Raw genomic sequence first — 24,877 nt, forward strand, 5'->3', positions numbered from 1 at the left:
TTCGAGTAACATTTATATAATGGTCTAGTGTATTATTTCTATGTTTAGGTGGATAAAAGGACGTTTGATTTTTTACAATAGAATTGTTTGTATTATTATGAACACTATGATACCAACATCGAATTACATAACAATTTCCAAAGAAACAATTCCACTTCAAACAGAAGCAATATAAGAGATAACACAAGGTCTTCATACAGAAGAAACTATAGAAACAACAACAATACGAGCGACGACATATTGCAAGATAACGACGACAAACCAAACGAATTTAACGTTGATTTTTTAGAAGGAGGCAGGGAGTGGAGCAGTCCGACATAGAAACTTTAGGTAACCTAGCTGAAAATTCAAAATTATTTACAAAAATTTACAATTTTTCAAAAAGATCATTATCTCAAACTGAAATTGACGTCTTATTGAGGGGTTTTAAATTTACACCAACACCTAAATATAAAAATGATTCTTATGATCAAATAAAAGATGTGGATGATTTTCATAGATCACTTAGGCTTAAAGAGTTTTTTAATAATAGTGATCATAATAATACAAACAATTCTATTGTAAAAAATCAATATTTGAATGGCTCAAATCGGGATTTCCAAATAATCCGGACAATTAACACCCTTGCAACATGCATGGGCTGCTAAGTTACTAAATGTCCTACATATAACAAATTCAGAATTTGTGTACCATCCCACTCACATAAATAGCAATTGCAAGATGATGTCCATTACAAACCTGTTTGTTATCATTCTGACCTTTTTGTACTTCTATAGTTTTTCAAATTTTAATGTGATTAAAGTGCAAACACCTGATTATAGAAGGTATACCTAAGATCATATTGCTTGCCATGAGTAATAATCCAACAGATTGGCTTTGTTTGTATGCCAATAGATAGAGCTTGCACATTCTTTTTCAATATGTGGTTATGGACAACTGCAAACATTATTCATGTATTTTAAGGGGCCTTTGCATTTTTTGGTAAATTGACAAAATAAAACAAGAGCTGTCACCATAGGATGACTTATGCCCCCTATAAATGCTTGATAGAAGTTATGAGCTTTTCCGAAACCTAAACACAGATTTCGAAACCTAAACGCGGACCCTAAGTTCAAGGTCACAGGGGTCAAAATTTGTGTGCGTATGGAAAGGCCTTGTCCATATACACATGCATACCAAATATGAATGTTATATCTCAAGGGACATAGAAGTTATGAGCATTTTTTCAATATCTAAACGCAGATTTCGAAACCTAAACGCGGACCCTAACTTCAAGGTCAAGGTCACAGGGGTAAAATTTTGTGTTCGTATGGAAAAGCTTTGTCCATATGCACATGCATACCAAATATGAAGGTTATATCTCAAGGGAAATAGAAGTTATGAGCATTTTTCAAAACCTTAACGCAAAGTGTGACAGAAATACGGACCGACAGACGGACAGTCTGATAACTAAAGAAAAGGGGGCATAAAAATTGTTTCAGACTTGCACATTTTTGTTGCAGTTATGATATTTGTGAGAAAACAGTTATACTTAACATTAACAACCTGAAAATGATAAATCGTTGCAAAGCAAAACAATTGAATAATTTGGAGTTCTGTTGTCGTTTTTTGTGACACTACGAGCTTTGCTTATAGAAACTAAAAGTATAAAATATTGTATGAGCATGGATGGCCGTCTTAGCGTTAGACTTTTACTCCAGAGGTCAGTGGTTCGAGCCCAGATGAGGATTACTCTTTCTTTTAATTTGTTCTTGTTTTTTAATTGAGCTTTTTAGATTTAATGTTTACATTTATAAATATAACGCATTTAATGACAAACTTCAATACATGCCATAATCTGTTATAAGGTCCCTTAAATACAAAGATGAGTATCAAGGAACCTGAGTGAAACATTTTATTTTATTTCGGAAATATACAGGACTGCTTATTGGAAACAAAAAGTTTGCTCGATTCTTGAATGACTTACAAAAATGTTTTTCAAATCAAGTAGGTTCGTTTATTCTTCGTCTGTTGTCCCATCTCGCCAACAGTCAACCAGCTCCCTCCAGGCTTGTCAGTTCCAGGCGAGTCTCTCTAGCTACCCCCATTTTGGCCCATCTGCTTAGAATCTGCATCCAGGTCACGGCGCCAGGTGTTACTGTATTTGAAATAAAGTAGGTTGGATGCCATTAAATGTGACTTTAAACATCATAATGACAGACAAAATAACAGGTTTATTTCCCTTCAATTAATAACAAGCAAATTCATTGAATTGATATCCCCTGCTAATTAGCTTCTGGACACAAAAGTGTTATATTTGACACTCAGGTAAAAAAGCATTTTTTTAGGTTCGAAGGGCCATAACTCCGTTATTAAACGATAGTGTACAATGCCATTTGGCATGCATCATCCTCTTATCTATACATATACTCATACCAAGTTTCAATGAAATCCACCAAAGCACTTCCAAGATATGGCTCCCAACACAAAAGTGCCGGATGGACGGAAAGACGGGCGGACAAGGCCAAAACAATATCCCTCCGCCTATTGCAGGGTGATAATAACATGAATGTAAGTTAAAGCCAGCACATATATGAATTAACTGCCTAGATGGGTGTATTAAATATAATTTAGGGCTGTACAATACTTACTGATATGTGAGCATATATTTACTTTTAGTAAATATAAATAAATGTAACAGTAATACTTACACACTTGTGACTGTGAGTTTATACATGTAACTAAACTTCCTTTATAATTTTATAACAGTTTTTTTATTCCTGCCATAGTATAAAGAAGTCACTTGCTCAATAACACATTTAAGCATGAGCTGTTTTTTTTAATCTGCATACATAAGAAAACATCGAAAAAAAACACAAGAGGAGCATGTATCCGAAAGTAAATTACGTCCGAAATCAGGCAAGTTAAGCATGCGCGAAATTCACCAAAACATCGATTAAATATGGTTTAAACAGAATCATATGTAAAACGTGAATGATAAATTAAACATTATCCAACAAAAGCATGCAGCTTTAACCAAAAAACAACAGCAAAAATCAGCAATATAGCGATGTTGTTGAATAACTCAAAGACCTAGATATCTAGATCTATAGGTCTTTGAATAACTCGGCGAAGGCTAGCAAGAAGAGAATTTTCCAGGGGAAACAACTAAAAAAGTAATGCAAACGGATTTAAATGGCTCATGCACGAAAGTTTATAATATAGCAACAACACATGATTTAGCTATAGAATTAGAATGCGAAAGATTTTTTTTAACTATTACTCGAAGATTCCTTAACTAAATAAAATATCAATAAAAGTTAAAACTTCGAGTTTGACCTACTTAGCAATCAATGGTCAAAACAACCTCGAAATAGCTTTTTCTTCATGTCAACAATACAATTGTTGAGTTAATGTTGACGTAATACTAATAATGATAATACTATCCATATTCTCTACCTAGAATATTCATCATATTAAAATATCCAATAAATGTAGTATATTTCTTTTCACGCTAACAATTCAAGATGGCTTACAATCGGTTTTGCTTGGGCATGCGCATTGCAAGCCTATTTGGTTTGGTCCCGCCTTTTTCTCCATATATGGTCATTTGAGCTTGTGGACGGCCGTGGACCATCCACCTACAGCTATGAGCCGCTAGTGGCTATAAGAGCCGCTAGCGGCCACTAATAGGATTGGCCATAACTTAGTAAGGTCAGCGATAGCCGCCATATTGACTTTCCCTTCTGGCATAATGTAAGTACGTGGTTGAAACTTTTTGTAAAAAACGGATTATTGTCATAAGATTTATCAATGAACGTAACAGTGTTAACTAAATAAATAATTTACCGTTTCATTTAATGAAAGAAATCAAATGAACATTGATTTTATGACTTAGTAATCGGCAAAAAAAAATTGCAAAAGCCTGCGCGTTATTTTGGAACAGCTGAACGTTTGACTTTTGACTTCAGTGAGTGCGCGTTTTAATATCCATTTTCTCGCGTTCCTCTCGTCGTATTCATGATCTTATGGTATCATTATGAAGTGAAATTGGTGGCCTTTCAACAGCATATGAAAAATTTGTAGAAACATGCTGTATGTTGGCGCCTCTTAGACGTTGAAATATCGGTCATTTTCGGGAAGGCAAGTTTACGGATACATGCTAATAGAAGATCATAGAAGATATATCATATGAATTATTATTCATTTAATGATCAGATGATGTGCGTGGTTCATGTAACAAAGGTCGCTCATTTTTTTGCTCAGTCCGTCGAAATGTCACATGTCCTAGCCACCCGCCATATTTGTTTACCGCGTCACATAATTTCGCGACCCGGAAATAAGTTTTACACAGTGAAAGATGCCTATTGAAAAGACTTGTAATAAGAAGATATATATTGTATTTCGAAGTAAATACTTAATTTGAGTGTTGAGGTTAATGTGGATGGTATTTTAAACTGGATTCACCAAGACGCAGCCCTGTGTTTGGGAAGCGCAGAAGGCGTTCTCCCAGGCCAGATTCCGACACATTAGCAGAGCCTCTGCCAGAGGTAAGTGTAGTCAAACATGTACTTCTTATTGTAAGCTGTATATGGATTATAAACTGCATTGCTTGTAACTCAAATGCTTGAAGTACCAGAATAGATAATAGTTGCATGACCTTAGTATATATTTCTAAATTAACCAATGTACTGTAAAATCATTAAATTTCGTGTGGTACGAATTTTCTTGGATTTCGTTGGTCCACTGAGCCACGAATTCAAGTACCAACGATTATTTATACATTTTTAATCCGAAATCGGTCATTTCCGAATGTCATTTCCGACATTTTCTTGTGTTGTCAGTTATCCGAGATATTTGTTTTTGTAATAGTTACTTCACTTCAGTAGGTCACATTACACTATATCTATCAGTTTTTCTTTTTTTATTCAGCATCGTTAATGTACGTTTTATAAATCATGGTAAATAAATATAATAAATAGCATTATCAATTGTGGAGAAAACAAATTTCTTTTACCTGACGTCGTAAAATTAACAGTTTGCAGATTTATCATATATGTCTACTAACCGTATAACTTGCTTGTACCTGCTTGTACCTGCTTGTACCTTCCATATAATCAGGGTGCAAGATCAACAGGGTTTAAACAGAACGAAAACCCACCGTAAAGAATTTTATTATGGCAAATATCTTAAAAGTTATTAAAATATGTTTGCAAAAATCTTTTGTGCATGAAAGACAGTTTTACTTGCATAAATCTTTTGTGCAGGAAAGACAGTTTTACGTGCAGTTTGTAAGATTTAAGAATTAATCATTGAATACTTCTGAAATAAACGCCACAATTTCACGTCTCGAGCAGCATAACCTTGTTTATGAATGGCTGTAAACATGCCATTTTTGCCAAGACCACAGGCTTATTGAATAAAGTTATTCTTTATGTCTTCTATGCAATAGTTGAAAAATTGTTTTAAAATGTTTGTTTTTTGAAGCACCTCTTACCGGTGTGTATATATTCATTAACATTTATGTGTGAACCCCATAAGGTCATGTTCCTGCACCCTGAAAACCTGTGTGTGACTGAATGATATCACCTGCATGCTGTTAGAAGATTTGTCCAATTGTATAAAATTTTATACATTAAAAAGTGTTACCAAACACAATTGGTGAATAAAAATATTTCATAGAATTATTTGAATCGATATGGAAAATGGACAATTTTATTTTAACTTTGTTCCCGTGACTAACCCAACTAAACATATTTACCTTGTGCTCTGATTTTCTGCTTCTTACAGATATATCCTACTCAGACTCATGCTATCCAAGCTTATAGTGCTTGTTGTAACACTGATTCAGCAGAGATTAACACTCAAATCGATATGTGTGATTCCCCGTGCCAATCAGAAACCAATATCAACACTCTTGTTGAACCTTCATCTGAAAATGACATGTTTCCATCATCATCAGAGCCAGAGTTTCATAAAATTGCCACAAGGTAGCCGCTAGCGGCTACTATTGGCTACTTTCTGGCTAGTAGTTGTGGCTACAAAAATGATAGCGGCTTTGTAGCCGCAAAACTGCCGCTACATAGCGGCAACCTTTTTTATTTCTGTAAGGGTAAGTCCAATGCCCATAACTTCGCCAAAAAAAATCAATCGACCGAAACAAAAAACATTCGAATTTCAAACTTCATCTGTTTTTAAGTCATGAGGATAGACGCACGCACCAAATATCAGGTCAATATGTTTAAACGTTTTGAACAGAAAATCAAAAAATTGAAATGCCGGACAGATTGAAGGACGGAAAGACAGTCTGACTGCTTTATGCCATCCTACCGGAGCGTAAAATTCAACTTAATATCTAAACGAGTTGCGTAAAACACACACTCAGAAAATGGTTGTTATAGAGAAAATATATAAAACCAGGGTGCATTAACTCGCAACAAAAAGTAATTTAATTTACAAACGCAGTTCAACTGTTAGCATTAACACAGTGCAAGAAGGAAATAATGTGTTCCTTTTTTGTGTGTGCCCGATATTATGTTTAGCTTCAGTTGGTATTCTGTGCAATGGAACATTGGTTAATAATTGTGTTCAAAGGATGATCTTTCATAAACAAAGGTACGAAACAAGGTAAGACTTAGACAGATCTCTTTAAACTTTGCGGCAATCTGGTGTTAGTTCAGTTCAGCGAGACTTCAATGTGAAAGCCACTTTGATCCAAATAATCATGATTTTATGGCTTCTCAAACTGGAACTGAAAACAAAAGTGAAACAGGAAACAAATTCTTGATCATTTTTTCACAATGCGTAATACTTTAAGGCCGAGTAAGCTTTTTTAAAGGAACATTTACAGTACTTATTAAAACTCGCTTAAACTTTCTTAATGGATTGTACGGATTAAATATAAATTCTTAAGGTAAAATCGAAAGCTTCAGTCAAGGCTGTAGTAAACTTTGATTTTAACTGAACTAATCTCAGAGATATTCATTAGCGCAACTTTGTAATATGTCAGGCCGACCAGACTTTTGTATTACATTTGTATTTCATATTAATGTCCTAAAGAAGTCCCCCTTCTGTCCGTTGAGAAATACTGAGCTACTGATGTCTGTAGAGTTCTTGAATGACTTGCACCAGTCATTCGTCAATGTTGAATCCTCTCATAACATCCCATATGACATCATGCTACACGCGGTCGAAAGCTTTCTTAAAGTCAATTCAGCTGTGGAAGAGCTCGCGTTGATGTTGCAGGGTTTTTCTCAATGATGATTTTACAGTTGAAGATCAGTTCTGAATTCAGCCTGCTCTTCTGCCAGCAGTTCCTCGGCCTTACTTTTCAATCGATTAAGGATGATTCGCATCATGCCTTTGCTGGTATTATGATGAGGCTGATGGTGCCGTTATTCTCGCACAACTCACAAAGGTAGCCCTTTTTCGGTTGGGGTATGACCAGTGACTGGGTCCATTTCTTGGGCAACTTTTTCTCCAACCAGATTGTTTAGCATAGTGCCGTCATTGCTGCAGTAGTTGCACCTCCTCCGTCATTGATCAGCTCAAATGTGACTGTGTCAACTCCCGGAGATTTTCCTGCCTTAGGACTACACACTGCCTCCTCCACTTCTGCCTTAAGTATGGACGGACTTTAGTCGTCCGATCCTGGTCTGGGGTCGTTCTGAAGGAGACTCGAGTCTGGTTGAAGCGGGTAGTTGTAGAAGTCACTGCAGTATACAGTCTACCTGTTTAGGTCTGCAACTCTCGTTAAGATTCCCGTTAGCGTCTGATAACACTCTGGACTTGGGCTGACTGGTCTTCGTGAGGGTCTTGATGGTGCTGTAGGCCTTCTTAGTAAGTTCTTACTGATACATGCGGACATCTCCTTGTCGAAGATAATACATTGTTCCTAAATCCATTCCTTCTTGGCCCCTTCCATCTGCATCATTACCTTCCTGTTCGCTTTCTTATTATTTTCCATAGAGTCAAGGCTGGTGAACCTCCCATGCATCTTCTTTTGTAATATAGGTCCATGATTTCGGTCGTCACCCATGGCGTGTGTCTCTCTGTCTCTCCCAAGCACTTGTACGGCCAATGACAGTAGGGTATCCTTGATGTTGTTGGTTATGGTGTCGATGTCATTGCCATTTGGTTTAACCTTTATAAATAAATAATATTTTAGTGTTATTTTAAAGGTAACATACAAGTTTCGGTACTGAGTTTAACTTTGCTTTTTTAACTGTAATAGTTCCGGTGACCCCTATATTGCCTAAACTGATTTATTTCTTAACAATATCTCATTAAAGTATAAATTTAAAGATTAATATCAACCTTACACCTCACAAAGTAACGAACTGATGTCACCTTCAACGTTCGGATTTCAACTTCACTAATTAATCAATTTAATAGAGATTACTATCAAAAATAAACATCTTTGAAAGAGGCATGGACGCATTCTAATCAAGTTCAGCAGGATACTGGTCTTGGTCATAAATGACAAAGGCACGAACGCATTCTCTGTTTTATAATTAAAACACTGACAATAAAAAAATGTCGCCTTGAACTCAAAAGGAATCTATCGTAACATATAAAGATTATTTGAGGACTAGACAATAACATTTTGTTTATTGAGCTGTAATACTAGTATATCTGGCGAGGCTTACATTAAAATTATTCGTTCTGAGCTTGATATATTACAAAACGTAATAGCGGTAACTTGTTTTCGGTTTATCATAACTCTACGACCGATTTATTAAGAAATCATAACACATACTTGCTACGAATCTGCATGTTTGGCGGGAATGACGTTAGACGTTTTATGACGTTTTAATAACGATGTTATGAGCACTATACAGAGCGCTTAATTAAAAAAAAAATACATTGTATCAGTTTTTGTTGTGTGTTGCGTATCAAATGTTCTGTATCTAGTTAATTGTGTGTGTCATCTATTTCATTTCTACCGAAAATGAACACTATATCGTTGATTCCGAGTTATATGTTTCATCTCCATACATTTACTGATATAAGAGCCAACAAACCTGGTATAAAAATATATCAGATTCCTTTGTACCAGGTCGATATAAACGAATAGGTATGAACAAAGTTATCATACACATGGTTGCGGATGAAAGTGTTAAAGGATAAGACATCGATGAGAAATCAAGGAAATTGCATGTTTCACAAATTAATTTAGCAATTTGTAAACAATTGAAGCTGCACATAAACAAATCTCGCATAGCAATTAGACGCTTTTAGCGATTAGCAACTATTCTAAGAAAAGCAGGTTTTACAATCCCGTGACTACACTGTAGCTATACTTGTTTACGCTAAGGCTGAATTAGTTGGTATTTCACAATTAATCATGATAGACTGATTGCATTGAAGTTGTACATATATTTGTCTGTGGAAGGATCGGTAGTATAACTCTTTATATCATGCTGCCTTTGAAGTTGATTGGTGAGATTGCCACATTACGAGATAATTTGTGTAATGTTTTGGTAGTTATAAGTACAGCTCACATTTATGTCAAACGTAGAAATGCATGCTTTAGGCCAGAATTTTTTAATTAAATGATTTTCGGATTTTTCTTCTAAAAGTGTCGGGTAAGAGGACGGAAAAAAAAGATGGGTGACCAAATATGCACTCATTTTAAAAATGTTACGGTATGAAGTTCTTTTTAATAAGCAAGAACACTGCTTGATTTCAAACATGTTGATGTGCAAAATGATCATAATCAGACTGTAGGTCTTGATGTGCAGTTTTTAAATTAGTTTGAATTTAAAAAATATCTTAACTGGTTCAAAAGGTATGCAATTTTTTCGCTTGTCCATAAAAAACTTGTTGGTTTTTTTTTTGCTGAGCATTTTGGTCATAGTACCTGTGCCTTTTGCTGACTCCGTGCGTGGAACTGGCCCCAAAAAGTTGTCGCCACTTTATTGCGGTGTGAAAACCGCAGGTAATTCCAACTTTATTAATAAGGACAATCATTTACGGAACCTTACGACATTTATGAATAAACGCATTGACTATATTTTGATTACTTTGAGAAGTATTTTTTTTAATACATATTAAAAAAACAATAAGTACCTTCATAAGTCTTAATAAGCTTTATTTTTATATAAATAAGATTGTTTTCCACTTGATAAACCAGATAACCAACATTATACAATAATGTAACAGTATACTGCATAAATGTTTCAGAATTATTTATTACAACCTAGAATCACACAAATATACATCATCTGAAAGGAAAAATAATCCAACATCAGCATCTCAATTCAAATTGTTAAACAGTTACATTTGGTCATTTTAACATACTTACGACTTCCGTTGTCTACTTGAAGCATGGAATCAAGGCTTTTGACTGGCATTTAAAATATATATCGACATATAAGAAATCAAGGTATTTCAATTGCGCTTCCCGCCATAGGCTCACCGCATGTCAATGAGCGTCTGCGAAAAAAATATTCTCAACTGTAAATGCCAACACCATATGAACCCAGCGTTTAGCAATCAAATAATTCTTTGATGGTACTTACAATATGGGGCAAATTCTAGTAAGCGTGCAACACGATAATCAAGTGCCATCGATGGAAAACCCGTAATTATTATTATGGTACCCGCAATACGATTTGGTATTTTGTGCCGCAGTTGAGTAATGTTGAGATATATGTCATAACTTTAGTAGCGAACAAAATTATAATAACGTCGGCTTTTCGTAAAACTAAACATTGAAAATAACATTTATGTAATTACTGTCTGCTAAAATGCAAAACAAAACGGTTATTGTGATGATTTAAATGCCGCAAATCCAGGTCTTTCATTATCATATTTTCACTATGACTTACCCGGTTCAGCCATGTTTACATATAATGACGTGAATACTTGAACCGGTGTGTTCAGTTGGAATCGAACACTTCACAAACCTGGTCGCTAGGCGGACAACCTATCCAATATGCAACGACCACCTTAATACAACATTTATACTGATTTTGTCAGATACATGATACAAGAATATAACACTGCATGCTGTGACATATTCACTCAATGCTATAATAAATCATGGGAAAGTGACTATTTGGAAACACTCCACTGGAGTATTTTATAGCAAACAAATTGATGATTTCTTCAAAATCAAATGTAATGTCCTTGCGGACAAAGAGTAATAATACAACATTGAAACAATACTTATTAATTGTGGGTTCATAATAAACCTCAAAGATAAATGGGCTCTTCTTTGCATTCTGCATCACAGACAATGCACATGTATAATCTAATCTTATAATATTTTTTCTATTTATGACAACACAAATAACTGCTCACATAAAAACATGTCATTTGTATTACATGTTTCACCATTCCGTCAGTTGCAGCAGAGTTTCGATGATATGAAATGAAACACAGCACAAAACTGCTGACATGGAAAATTCATTTTTATGAACTATTTCTCCAGCTTTTTACAAACAGTGGAGATTTCATGAATAAATGATAATAAAATAAATATAGTTGTATTTTAATTTATTATGACCTTTGAATAATTGTGTTTAAAATATTTCTACAGCCTGTTACATCTAAATTTTTACTGATAAATAACAGTTGCCTTTCGATTGATAACTGCTACTTTATTGTCTTAAATTATGTTTTGCACAATTAATAACTATCACATGATTTACATAACTTAAAGTGTGTCAATTTGAAAAAACTTTTAATAAAAGAATATAAGCATTTTCACTCATTTTCATCATTTTTTAATCATAAATGTGACCTTGTCAGTGGTAACATGTTTTTTTCAATATTTGACCAGGTTATTTTCAATATTTGACCAGGTTATTTTCAATATTTGACCAGGTTATTTTCAATATTTGACCAGGTTATTTTCTTTTTGGAAGCACTTGACCCAGATTCAAACTTAGACAAGAAATTGTTCAGAAAAATAAATATTCTTACAAAGTTGCATCAATATTGAGTAATAAATGTTGCATCTAGAGTGGTGACAAGTTTTTTTAAAGATTCGACCTGTTGACTTAATTTGAAAAAGCACATAATCCATTGGCAAACTTGGACAATGGACAAGGCATTATAAAGATAAAAATTCTGACAAAGTCTCATCAAGATTGAGTAAAAAATGTGGGCTATAGAGTGGTAGCATATTTGTTAAAGCTAAAGAAGTAGCTAGGACTTTTGTAAATTTCATCAGTTGATCCATTTCTTGGATGCAAATGACCCAGATTCATAATCAACCTAGATATAGCCAAGATAAACTTTCAGACCACATTTCGTCTAAGTTTGAGTCCTACGTATGGTTGCTAGGTTGGTGACAAGTTTTTCTAAAATTTGACCTGGTGACCTAGTTTTTATACACGTTAACCATAATCAAGCCCAGTTTAGATATGATAGAGATTGAGTCACAAATGTGTCTTCTAGAGCAGTAAGATCTAAGATTTTCTAAGCTTGGACCTAACAACATAGTTCCTTGATGCACATTAACAAGATACCAAGTTTCATAAAGATTTAGTCATAAATATGACATGAAAAGTGATAACATGGTTTTTCTAAGATAAGATCTCTCGACCAAGTCCTAAGAATAGTTGACCCTGATTGGAACTCAACCAAGATGTTTTAAAGATAACCATTTTGATCACCAGTCATTTATGTGGCCTCTAAAGCGGTAAGTTTTTTTCTAAGTATTAACCTAGTGACCTTGTTTTTGAAGCATCTGACCCAGTTTCAAATTCCAACTAGATATTGTGAAGCAATTGATCTTGTGACCTAGTTTTTGGTTGCATGCATGTAACCTGGATTCGACCCCAGCCTTGACATTTTCAAGATAAACATTCTGAGCAAGTTTCGTTATGATTCAATAAAAAAGAAGCTCTATTTACGTAAGGACCAAACAGTTGAAAACACACCACTGACGACGCACTCGTGCACAACCATGGACCTTTCACTAAGGGTGACCAAATAAGCTCACAATGAACACTTCATGCACAGGTGAGAAACATTTAGACAAAAGATAAAATAACAACATAAAATGTGACAACCAATCATAATACACACATGCACTGTATCAAATGATAGGATTTAAACCAGTTTCAGTGATTTTTATGAAAGCACAATGGATGATGTTGATTAGGCCGTGTCTAAAAGTGGTATGAAACTTGTCTAAACTGAATGGTATAATTGGCTGCAACACGATTAATTGTTGTTGATCATTTAGTGCCAACATAATTACTTTTATAAAATGCCTTTAAGTGAAATACATAACTTTATTTGTGAGAAAAATACAAAACACAATTAAAACGTAAATTTTTTAAATATTTGTTGAAAATATAACAAAAATATTTTTCCAACAATAACATCTGTCTAACAGTCTTACTAACATATCTTAAGAAATGTTAACATATGCAAAATATTCACAAACATGTGTTTACCAACAAATGCAGTAAAAAAAACAATAAAACTCTAATATAGCTACAAAAATGCACAGATTATAACACATTATACCCATCGTACTTTTATACATAATTATAAACAAGGGCTGTTTGTAAAACATGCATGCCCCCCATATGGGCTGTCCGTTGTAGTGGCAGCCATTGTGTGAATACGATTTTTGTCACTGTGACCTTGACCTTTGACCTAGTGACCTGAAAATCAATAGGGGTCATCTGCGGGTCACGATCAATGTACCTATGAAGTGTCATGATCCTAGGCAAAAGCGTTCTTGAGTTATCATCCGAAAATCATTTTACTATTTCGGGTCACCGTGACCTTGACCTTTGACCTTGTGACCTCAAAATCAATAGGGGTCATCTGCAAGTCATGATCAATCTATCTATGAAGTTTCATGATCCTAGGCGTATGCGTTCTCGAGTTATCATCCGAAAACCATTTTACTATTTCGGGTCACTGTGACCTTGACCTTTGTCCTAGTGACCTCAAAATCAATAGGGGTCATCTTCAAGTCATGATCAATCTACCCATGAAGTTTCATGATCCTAGGTGTATGCTTCTTGAGTTATCATCCGGAAACCATTTTACTATTTCGGGTCACCGTGACCTTGACCTTTGACCTAGTGACCTCAAAATCAATAGGGGTCATCGGCAAGTCATGATCAATCTACCCATGAAGTTTCATGATCCTAGGCGTATGCGTTCTTGAGTTATTCAAAAACCATTTTACTATTTCAGGTCACCGTGACCTTGACCTTTGACCTAGTGACCTCAAAATCAATAGGGGTCATCTGCGAGTCATGATCAATGTACCTATGAAGTTTCATGATCCTAGGCCCAAGCGTTCTTGAGTTATCGTCTGACAACCACCTGGTGGACGGACAGACCGACCGACAGACAGTCCGACAGACCGACATGAGAAAAGCAATATACCCCCTCTTCTTCGAAGGGGGGCATAATAAATATAAATATATTACAATCATTTTTTAATAACAAATTATGAAATAAGATACACTAAAACCAACATACATGTATGTCTTAAAATAAAGATCTATTTACTTAAATGATATTGTCTTCGTACGTTCATTTTTTCGATTGGCTCTTATCTGTTTGCATTAAATATGATGGACTGATGGGCCACATATTTGTAAGTGTTGACAAAATACATGATAAGAAATGTTGTCATGTCATGTGTTCATTATTGATTGTTTGAATTTCCAAATTTAGTTTCCAAAGCAAACATTTGACCTTTGTTGCAAACATTTCTGCAATTTCTAACATTTAATGTAAAGAAGTAAACTATGCATGCTATGCCACATCTGAAACATGTGCTTCAAATTTATATACCGTAATTACTCTAAGTTTTCGGACACTAAGTTTTCGGACACCCTCTTTTTTAGCCAAAATAATTATTTTTCATGACTATATTTTCGGACATACTGATTTTTGTCCATAATTAATGACTCCTGGCATAGAATGCCCTGAGGGCAATGGACCATTACAATTGCGTTATTGGGTAGATTACCATTTTCAGTAAATTGACAAACAACCGTAACATCTATGTCTCTAAATTTTCGGACACTCGTAATTTTTGAATATTTTTCGTATCTTAATTTTCAGACACAACATTTTTTTAATTAATTTTAAGTGTCCGAAAACTTAGAGTAATTACGGTACTGGACTAGAATGGTAATCCATATAGTTTTACATAATTCATCGAGTTTTGCCACGTACTGCATTTTACTTTGTACAATAGGTCTTTTATGTATTTATGCAAATACTTTTTCCTCTATAACTGGATTAAGAGAGTCATATTTTTTTTCTTCTTTTATTCTTTCAATTGTTAAAATTCTTTTATGAAGTCTTCTAAAAAAAAACATGTGTTTTTTCTTCTTTTTTTCCTCTGTGACTATCCTGTTCTGTTCAGGACATCTTCCTTACCGTCCAGGGCATCACATATAATGATATATTCAAACAATATCCTCCATGCCACACTGCATAGAGCCGCAATATAAGGCACCTTGGTATACCACAGTCACCCCTCAAGGCTGCCTCAAACTGGTATACCACAGCCTTAACCCTCAAGGCTGCCTCAAACCTTGCCATTCCTGCTTCCAGCCTGTGGAAAGTAGGTCTGGGCTGTGTCACCCACACTGAGCTCAATACTCTCAAACTTTTTGCCCATGTTGTCCAGCTCGTTATAGTCACGGTCACTGGAATCAAGGTCAGCGTCATTCATTGTCATGTTGCTGTTGATGGACATATCACTTATTGAACTCCTGAAAGAAATCATGTTTTTAAAGGAATAAAAAAGTTCATATTATCAGTTTGTTTCAAAACATTGTTAACTTGTTTTTATTTATTTTTAATTAACATACTTGAAAATCACACAGTATTAAGCAATATTTTGAAAAAAGGTTACAGTTAAACAGTTTAAAAGTTATTACCTGGTAGTTAACAGTGTAAATTGCATCATAATGTATCAAATAATTGTTTTGGGGCAATTTGCTTATATCTAACTTGTAGGGTATATGATGCAAACAATAGGAACTGACCTGTTCTGTGCAGCCCAAGATGTCATTAGAACAAAATGTTCTTACCAACTTTCGTGACTAGTGAACACCCTGGCAGCCACGTTTTTCAACAGATCAGAACCATTTTCATACACATCCAAGATATCATTTAAACAAATATACTGACAAAGTTTCATGAAGATTCATAAGTCCATATATGGAAAAATACCCGGGCACTGGTGGCCATGTTTTTCAAGCAACTTGAACCATTTTCGAACTTGTCCAAAATATCATTGGGACAAATCTTCTGACAAAGTTTCATGATGATCTTACAATAAATACGGCTTCTAGAGTGTTAACAAGGTTTAACTATAGCTATATAAGAAAAAATGCCACGCCCCCATGGCGGCCATGTTTTTCTACCAACCGGAACCATTTTCGAACTCATCCAAGTATTCATTGGGACAAATTATCTTACCAAGTTTCATGATGATAGGACAATAAATGTGGCCTCTAGAGTGTTAACAAGGTTTTACAAAAGCATGATACATAGCCATATTAGGAAAAATGCCCCGCCCCCTGGTGACCATGTTTTTTAAGCAACCAAAACCATTTTCGAACTAATCCAAGATATTATTAGGACAAATCTTCTCACCAAGTTTCATGAAGATTGGAAAATAATGTGGCCTCTAGAGTGTTAACAAGGTTTTACTATAGCCATATAAGGAAAAATGCCAAGCCCCCTGAGATGTTTTTCAACCCACCGTTATCATTTTTGCTAAGCTATTGTTGGGATGAATCTTCTGACCAAGTTTCATGAAGATCGGACAATAAAAGTTGCCTCTAGAGTGTTAACAAGATTTTACTATAGCCATATAAGGAAAAATGCCCCGCCCCTTGGCAGCCATGTTTTTCAAGCAAACGTAACCATTTTCACTCTCATCCAAGATATTATTGAGACCAATCTTCTGACCAAATTTCATGAAGATTGGACAATTCAATCTAGCCTGTCAATAAAGACCACTCAAGGGATTTGGTCGTTGTGGTCTTTGTTCACAGGTGGTCTTTATTCGCAGGGTCGATTGAAACTTCGAAAAATATGCTAGTAGTTTTTTAACAGGTACATTATCTATGTATGTGCTCTATTGTTTAAATGTTTGACTATTTATGCATGTATATTGAAATAAAGAATTGAAAACACAGTTTTTGTTTTTATATTTATTATGTCCATCTGACGACAGAAATGATTCGATTAACGATGTGAATCTAAATTGAGTTTTAGTGCAGATTCGTTCATACGACACAAAGACACTATTTTGTTTTACGGATCATTTCGGCTTAGAGGACTGGGTGAGTCATGTAAAATATCGAATATAATATTTTTTTTATAAACAATTGGTAGCAAGATGAGTTACAGATAATTGGTCAGTAACCACATTTAAGCTAACTAATTTGACCTGTTAATTCTTTTCAGCTCAATTCAACAGTGAAAAATGCCCATAATATCACTTTAAGAAAGAAATGACTATCAAAATGTTTGTGTTTAAGGCATCGTAATGGATATGAAACAGTTAATTTCCTTAATGAGTTGATGAAAGCCCCAAACTTTGATATTTTCGGCAATTAGTACATTAATCGCGAGTCACTTAAATACAAAGGCAACTGTTAACACTTTTGACAAACTGTCAAATGCATGAAAGAAGCAGGCGACTACCAATTAGCAAGGTGTGTTAAATAAACATCTGCTATCGAGTGCGATAAACTGTGTTTTGCCAATATCTCCATAGCGACCGACAAATCCACTGGTAAGATGTGTATCATGTGACTACACAGCGTCATGGCGGCATGTTTTTTTAAAGTTGCGACATCGTTGATTTTTAGGATTGCAGTGATCGTTGTAGGCTATCAAAATGGACTTTTGGGAATGTAAAAGGGCGGTCTTTGTTCACAGGTGGGCTTTATTCGCAGGTTCAATATATAGTGAAATCGTTCGGGAGGAAATCGATGTGGTCGTTATTGACTGTTGGTCGCTATTAAAAGGTGGTTGTAGGTACAGGTTGGACTGTAAATGTGGCCTGTAAATGTGTTCACAATATTTTACTATAGCCATATATATAGCCATATAAGGAAAAATGCCCCGCGCCTTGGCAATTATGTTTTTTAAGCAAACGTAACCATTTTGGAACTCATCCAAGATATCATACAGACCAATCATCTGACAGAATTTCATGAAGATTGGACAATAAATGTGGCCTCTAGAGTGTTTACAAGGTTTTACTATAGCCATATAAGGAAAACTGCCCCGCCCCCTGGCGGCCATGTTTTTTCACCGATCTGGACCATTTTCGAACTCGTCCGAGATATCAATGAAACCAATGTTTTGACCAAGTTTCATGATGATTGGGAAAAAATTGTGACTTCTAGAGTGTTCACAAGGTTTCTCAATAGCCTTATTAGGAATACAGCCCCGCCCCCCTGGGGGCCATGTTTTTCAACGGACCGGAACCATTTTTGAACTCAACCAACATATAATTCTGACAAACATTTTGACAAAGTTACATGAAGATTGGGTATCAAATGTGACTTCAACAGTGTTCACAAGGTTTTTCTTTTTTTTGACCTAGTAACCTAGTTTTTGACCCAGCATGACCCAGTTTCGAACTCGACCGAGATTTCATTGGGACGAAGCTTCTGACCAAGATCGGAAAATAAATGTGGCCTCTAGAGTGTTTACAAACAAATGTTAACAGACCGACGGACGGACAGACGACGGACAAAGACCGGTCACAAAAGCTCACCTGAGCAATCAGGTGAGCTAAAAAAAACTGAAAGCGGACAACTCACGTATAGAAAGCAGGATATCCATTTAGACTGCTGAGAGTTCCATGTCCATGTCTAGGAAGACTGATCTCATGTTTCTGGAGAAAATCGTTGAATATGTCCACATCCTTGGCAGGTATGAATGGTAAAAGACCTGCAGTTTTAATGTCAACAAAATGTCATTGATTATATCGACACATTTGGCAGGTAGGAATGAGGATTAGCTTGATGTTTTAAGAATTACAGAATGTCATTGAATATGTCCATATTTAATTTTAATGTTGGGCTTGATTCTGTTTCAGACCATTCATAAATTATTTACATAAAAGTCTGAAACAGAATCAAGCCCAACATTTAAAGTACATCTCAAATTATGTTGAACTACTGGAGTATCTGACAATACACAAAAAAGAGGTCATAATTCTTACCAGACAACAGATAAGTTCTCTCTAGCCCAAACAAGGTGTACAGGCTTTCACAAAACTCCAGTAATTTTGACTTCGCAAAGTTCCAGTTCTTCCACATGTCAGAAAACTGTACAAGTTCATCTATCTTTAACTTGGTCTTCAGCTGAAAATAATTTTGACTTTGATACCTGTCATGGGAAAACAGGCTTAATGCATGGAATTTTCTGAATAAATGACATCTCACAAAGCATAAATCCACTTTAAGCCTGTGATCAGCCTGTGTAGCATATTTCACCTTTGTCAGTACTTTGTTTTCATGGCAATCATCAGAGTATATTCTATGGATAATAGTTTTAAAATCAGTGCATGTTCTATTGTATGAGACTCAATATAACAAAGTGTGAATGAGATGGTCTATTGGAAAGCCTATGAGTCCCTCTCTCGGAAAAACTGGCTTAACAAATGTGTGTAAACTAACTTTTGAACAGACTAATCTAAGATGAAACTTTCTTTCTTGACTGGATTTTCTTTAAGAAGCAACTTTTTACAAAGAAAAAGTCCATATACGTGGAAAGAGTAATGCCAGATTATACTATGCTATATGTAACTTTTTTATAAAAATGAAATTATGCCAAACATACATATACTTCTATGATGTAATTTCCTAAATGATAATATTATGGCATATGATGTGTCTAAGCTGAATTTACACAATCTGTATTCATAGCCTCTGAAGGCATATTTATTCTTGAGTTATCATCAGGAAACCATTTTACTGTTTCAAGTCACTGTGACCTTGACCTTTGGCCTAGTGACCTGAAAATTAATAGGGGTCATCTGCCAGTCATGATCAATGTACCTATGAAGTTTCTTGATCCTAGGCGTAAGCATTCTTGAGTTATCATCTGGAAACCATTTTACTTTTTCCAGTAACTGTGACCTTGACCTTTGACCTAGTGACCTAAAAATCAATAGGGGTCATTGTCAGTCATGATCAATGTACCTATGAAGTTTCATGATCCTAGGCGTAAGCATTCTTGAGTTATCATCTTGAAATTATTTTACAGTTTCTAGTAACTGTGACCTTGACCTTTGACCTAGTGACCTGAAAATCAATAGGGGTCATTTGCCAGTCATGATCAATGTACCTATGAAGTTTCATGATCCTAGGCATAAGCATTCTTGAGTTATCAACCGGAAACCATTTTACTATTTCAAGTCACTGTGACCTTGACCTTTGACCTAGTGACCTGAAAATAAATAGGGGTCATCTGCCAGTCATGATCAATGTACCCATTACGTTTCATGATCCTAGGCCTAAGCATTCTTGAGTTATCATCTGGAAACCATTTAACTATTTCGAGTCACTGTGACCTTGACTTTTGACCTAGTGACCTTAAAATCAATAGGAGTCATCTGCCAGTCATAATCATTGTACCTATGAAGTTTCATGATCCTAGGACTAAGCGTTCTTGAGTTATCATGCAGAAATCATCTAGTGGACGGACCAACAGATGGACCAACCGACAGACGGACCGACCAACCGACCGACATGAGCAAAACAATATACCCCCTCTCCTTCGAATAACTAGTACAAAGACAGCTATTTCTACTAGCTATGCCGATATAAATTTTTAGGCCAATTCTATGAGGTCACAAATTAAAACAAGAGGGCCTGAAAGGCCAAAGTTGCTCATCTAAGATAACAAGATATTATTGGGACAAATCTTCTGACCAAGTTTTATGAAGATCGGAAAATAAATGTGGCCTCTAGAGTGTTAACAAGGTACTATAGCCATATAAGGAAAAATGCCCGCCCCTTTGCAGCCATGTTTTTCAACCAACCGGCATCATTTTTGTTCTCTTCCAAGATATTATTGGGATGAATCTTCTGACCAAGTTTATGAAGATTGGAGAATAAATGTGGCCTCTAGAATGTTAACAAGATTTTACTATAGTCATATATGAAAAAATGCCCCGCCCCTCGGCAGCCATGTTTTTCAAGCAAAGGTTACCGTTTTTGAACTCATCCAAGATATCGTTGGGACAAATCTTTTGAGCAAGTTTCATGAAGGTCTGAAAAATAAATGTGGCCTATAGAGTTTAACAAGGTTTTAATATAGCCATATAAGGAAAATGCTCCGTGCATGTTTTTCAACCAACCGGCATCATTTTCGAACTCGTCCAAGATATTATTGGGATAAATCTTCTGATGAAGTTTCATGAAGATCAGACAATAAATGTGGCCTCTGGAGTGTTAACAAGATTTTACTATTGCCATATATAGCTAGATAAGGAAAAATGCCCCGCCCCTTGGCAGCCATGTTTTTCAAGCAGACGTAACCATTTTCGAACTCTTCCAAGATATCATGGAGACCAATCTTCTGACCAAGAAGATTAGACAATAAATGTGGCCTCTAGAGAGTTAACGAGGCAAATGTTGATGGTGCAGGACGCACGACGGACAAAAGGTGATCAGAAAAGCTCACCATGAGCACGTTGTTCTCAGGTGAGCTAAAAAGTGTATTTATTTACAAACATATGAATTATGTTATTCAGCCCAAAAGACCAACAATTATGAACAAGAGGGCCATGATGGCCCTGAATCGCTCACCTGACTAACCTTGCTACATCAACTTTAATTCTATCAGACTATGGCTAGCTATATCATGAAGTACAAATGGGCAGAACATATACTATAAATAATTCCTTTATCAACTTGATAACTCATATAGTTAATATCAATAAATTAAGTTGCACAAGTGGTCAAAAATTGAAGGTCATCAAAGTGCACAAGTTCATTTTTAGGAATTGAGTTGAATTATATATTATCCCAACCCAGATTCAATCAAGATAAACATTCTGACAAAATTTCATAAAAATCTGATAAACTGTGACCTTTATCGTCTACAGGAAGTCTTACTATGATTTGACCAGATGACCAACTTTATGACCCCAGATGACCCATATACAATCCCAAGCCAGATTTCATTAATTAATACATTCTGACAAAATTTCATTGACCTCTTTCATCTACACAAGGTTTTACTAGAATTGGCCCGATGACCTAATTTTTGACCCCAGATGACCCATATACGATCCAAAATCAAATATTTTCAAGATAAACATTCTGACCATATTTCATTAAGATCAGATGAAAACTATGACCTCTATTGTCTACACAAGATTTTTCTATGATTTGACCTTGTGACCTAGTTTCTGACCCCAGATGACCCAAATACAATTCCAATTCAGATTTCATCAAGATAAACATCTGATGGAAACTGTGACCTCCATTGTCTACACAAGATTTTTCTATGATTTGACCTAGTGACCTAGTGTTTGACCCCAGATGACCCAAATACAATCCCAACCCAGATTTCATCAAGATTAACATTCTGGCCAAATTTTATTAAGATTGGATAAAAACTGTGACCTCTACTGTCTACACAAGTTGTATTTTTTAACTTTGACCTCGTGACCTAGTGTTTGACCCTAGATGACCCAAATTTGATCCCAACCCAGATTTTAACAAGACAAATATGCTGACCACATTTTATTAAGATTTGATGAAAACTGTGACCTCTATTGTCTACACAAGATTATGCTATGATTTGACCTAGTGACCTATTTTCTGAACCCAGATGACCAAAAACAATTTCAATCCAGATTTCATCAAGATAAACATTCTGACCAAATTGCATAAAGATTGGATGAAAACTGTGACCTCTATGGTCTACACAAGGTTTTTCTATTATTTGACCTAGTGACCTAGTTTTTGACCCCAGATGACCCAAATACAATCCCAACCCCGATTTTATCAAGATAAACATTCTGACCAAATTTCATAAAGATTGGACGAAAACTGTGACCTATATTGTCTGCACAAGGTTTCTCTATTATTTGACCTCGTGACCTAGTTTATGACCCCAGATGACCCAAATACAATGCAAACCCAGATTTCATCAAGATAAACATTTTGACCAAATTTCATAAAGATTGGTTGAAAACTGTGACCTCAACTGTCTACACAAACAAATTGATGACAGACGCACACATGCATGACGGACGCCCGACATCACACGATTAAATAAGCTCACTGTGTGACAGGTGAGCAAAAAATTATTGCATTCTTGCCTTTGCAATCGTTGATATTTTTGTAGATGACAAAGTAAACTAAAGCTTTGTCACAGTTGTGATGAATACCCCCACATGCCGCATTGACACAGAATATTTTGCATGTTGGCTTAAAAAAAAACAGCAGACACCATGCTCAATTTTTAAAATGCACTAAGTGACCCTGTGACCTAGTTTTTGACCTGGATTGGCCCATGTTCGAACTTGACCTACACATCATCTAGATACAACTTCTGACAAGGTTGGTGAAGATCTGATGTAAACTACTTGAATAAGAGAACGGACACCATGTGCAATGTTTAAAACGCACTAAGTGACCCAGTGACCTAGTTTTCGAACTGCCATGACCAATGTTCGAACTTGGCCTAGCCATCATCTAGATACAACTTCTGACCAAGTTTGGTGAAGATCGGATGAAAACTACTTGAATTAGAGAGCAGACAACATGCTCAATGTTTAAAACGCACTAAGTGACCCAGTGACCTAGTTTTTAACCCGGCATGACCCATATTTGAACTTGACCTACACATCATCTAGATACAACATCTGACCAAGTTTGGTGAAGATCCGATGAAAACTACTTGAATTAGAGAGCGGACACTTAATACCGACTGACTGACCGACAGACAAGCTCACTCCTATATACCCCCCCCAAACTCGTTTGTGGGGGTATAATTAAGCAATGTTATTTGACAATATTGAAAGTCAATATATATGATCATACCTGCCACATGTATTTGTGTAGTATCTCAGCCTGTGTGGATGTGTCACTGGGAGTGACACTGGGGGGAGGGTGGGGGTCACCACTGCTGAAACATACACTGTGTCATGAACAATAGGTCAGATATAGAAGGCTGCTTACATTATAACCAGCAGGATGACTTTGTGAATTGCCTTTATTCTAAGATCAAATTCAGAAATTTAATCAGTTAGTATTTCATCAATCATATTTAACATGTTTGTTCAAACTTATGTTTACAAAAATGCAATTGCAATTTTCTTAGCACTTGGCCAATCTGCATAAATAAACAACACCGAATATACTTCGTAAATACGCACTAAATGTAGTTTTCAGGAATGTTTCCAATTATTATCTATTATTGGAAAACCAGATTTAAAAATATCACATTAATATTTTTTTTCTATAAACAAAAGGGAAATAAAACTGATCTTACCTGAAACTAGAAGAAACAAAATGCAAAATGTGTGCTTTTCTTTAAAGAAATATGTACTTATTGCAGGCAAACTTGAATATGAATTTCAACTTGCATGCAAACCTTATCAGACTTTTCTAAGTACAAAAGAAGGCATAATCATTGTTTAAGGCCTTTCGAGGTTATAGGTCTGACATGGTCAGTGAATATTCATGAAGAACCGGTACACAATGTCATACATGTATGTATCATTTTATTTTCACGTCTGCAGTAAAAAAGAGAGATATAGATTAGTGGCATTGAAATGTTAACAAGAATGTTTTAAGTACAACAGAGGGCATAATTCAGCTAAATTGAGGGTCAGAGGTATGGATTTTTGTAAATGACCTCCACATAATGACCCAAACTCATGTGAGAAGTTTCAATAGATTAC

General features: G+C 35.5%; 1 protein-coding gene and 1 long non-coding RNA gene across 2 annotated transcripts; both read right to left on the reverse strand.

Annotated features, from left to right (window-relative positions):
• Positions 1-1,880: 1,880 nt before the first annotated feature.
• Positions 1,881-3,625, reverse strand: LOC127878053 (uncharacterized). The gene is made up of 2 exons (XR_008048724.1): positions 3,323-3,625; positions 1,881-2,137 (listed from the first exon to the last, which is right to left on the reverse strand). It is a non-coding gene; the product is annotated as an uncharacterized LOC127878053 (long non-coding RNA).
• Positions 3,626-14,433: 10,808 nt separating this feature from the next.
• Positions 14,434-24,093, reverse strand: LOC127878050 (cerebral cavernous malformations protein 2 homolog). Its single transcript, XM_052424457.1, has 4 exons — positions 24,015-24,093; positions 19,175-19,316; positions 18,771-18,900; positions 14,434-15,692 (listed from the first exon to the last, which is right to left on the reverse strand). Exons 1-4 carry the CDS (start codon positions 24,021-24,023, stop codon positions 15,506-15,508), a joined length of 468 nt encoding a protein of 155 aa, XP_052280417.1. The 5' UTR covers positions 24,024-24,093; the 3' UTR covers positions 14,434-15,505.
• Positions 24,094-24,877: the final 784 nt, after the last annotated feature.

The sequence above is a fragment of the Dreissena polymorpha genome, chromosome 4, assembly GCF_020536995.1.
Source record: "Dreissena polymorpha isolate Duluth1 chromosome 4, UMN_Dpol_1.0, whole genome shotgun sequence".
In the NCBI taxonomy this organism is placed as follows: Eukaryota; Metazoa; Mollusca; class Bivalvia; order Myida; family Dreissenidae; genus Dreissena; species Dreissena polymorpha.

Bases quoted from the DNA above. Each gene is read 5' to 3' on its own strand.
- LOC127878050 (XM_052424457.1), bottom strand. The intron at 18,901-19,174 runs GTAAGAATTATG...TTAAAACTGCAG, and splicing joins GAGAACTTATCTGTTGTCTG to GTCTTTTACCATTCATACCT. The intron at 15,693-18,770 runs GTGAGTTGTCCG...GATTTCTTTCAG, and splicing joins GGATATCCTGCTTTCTATAC to GAGTTCAATAAGTGATATGT.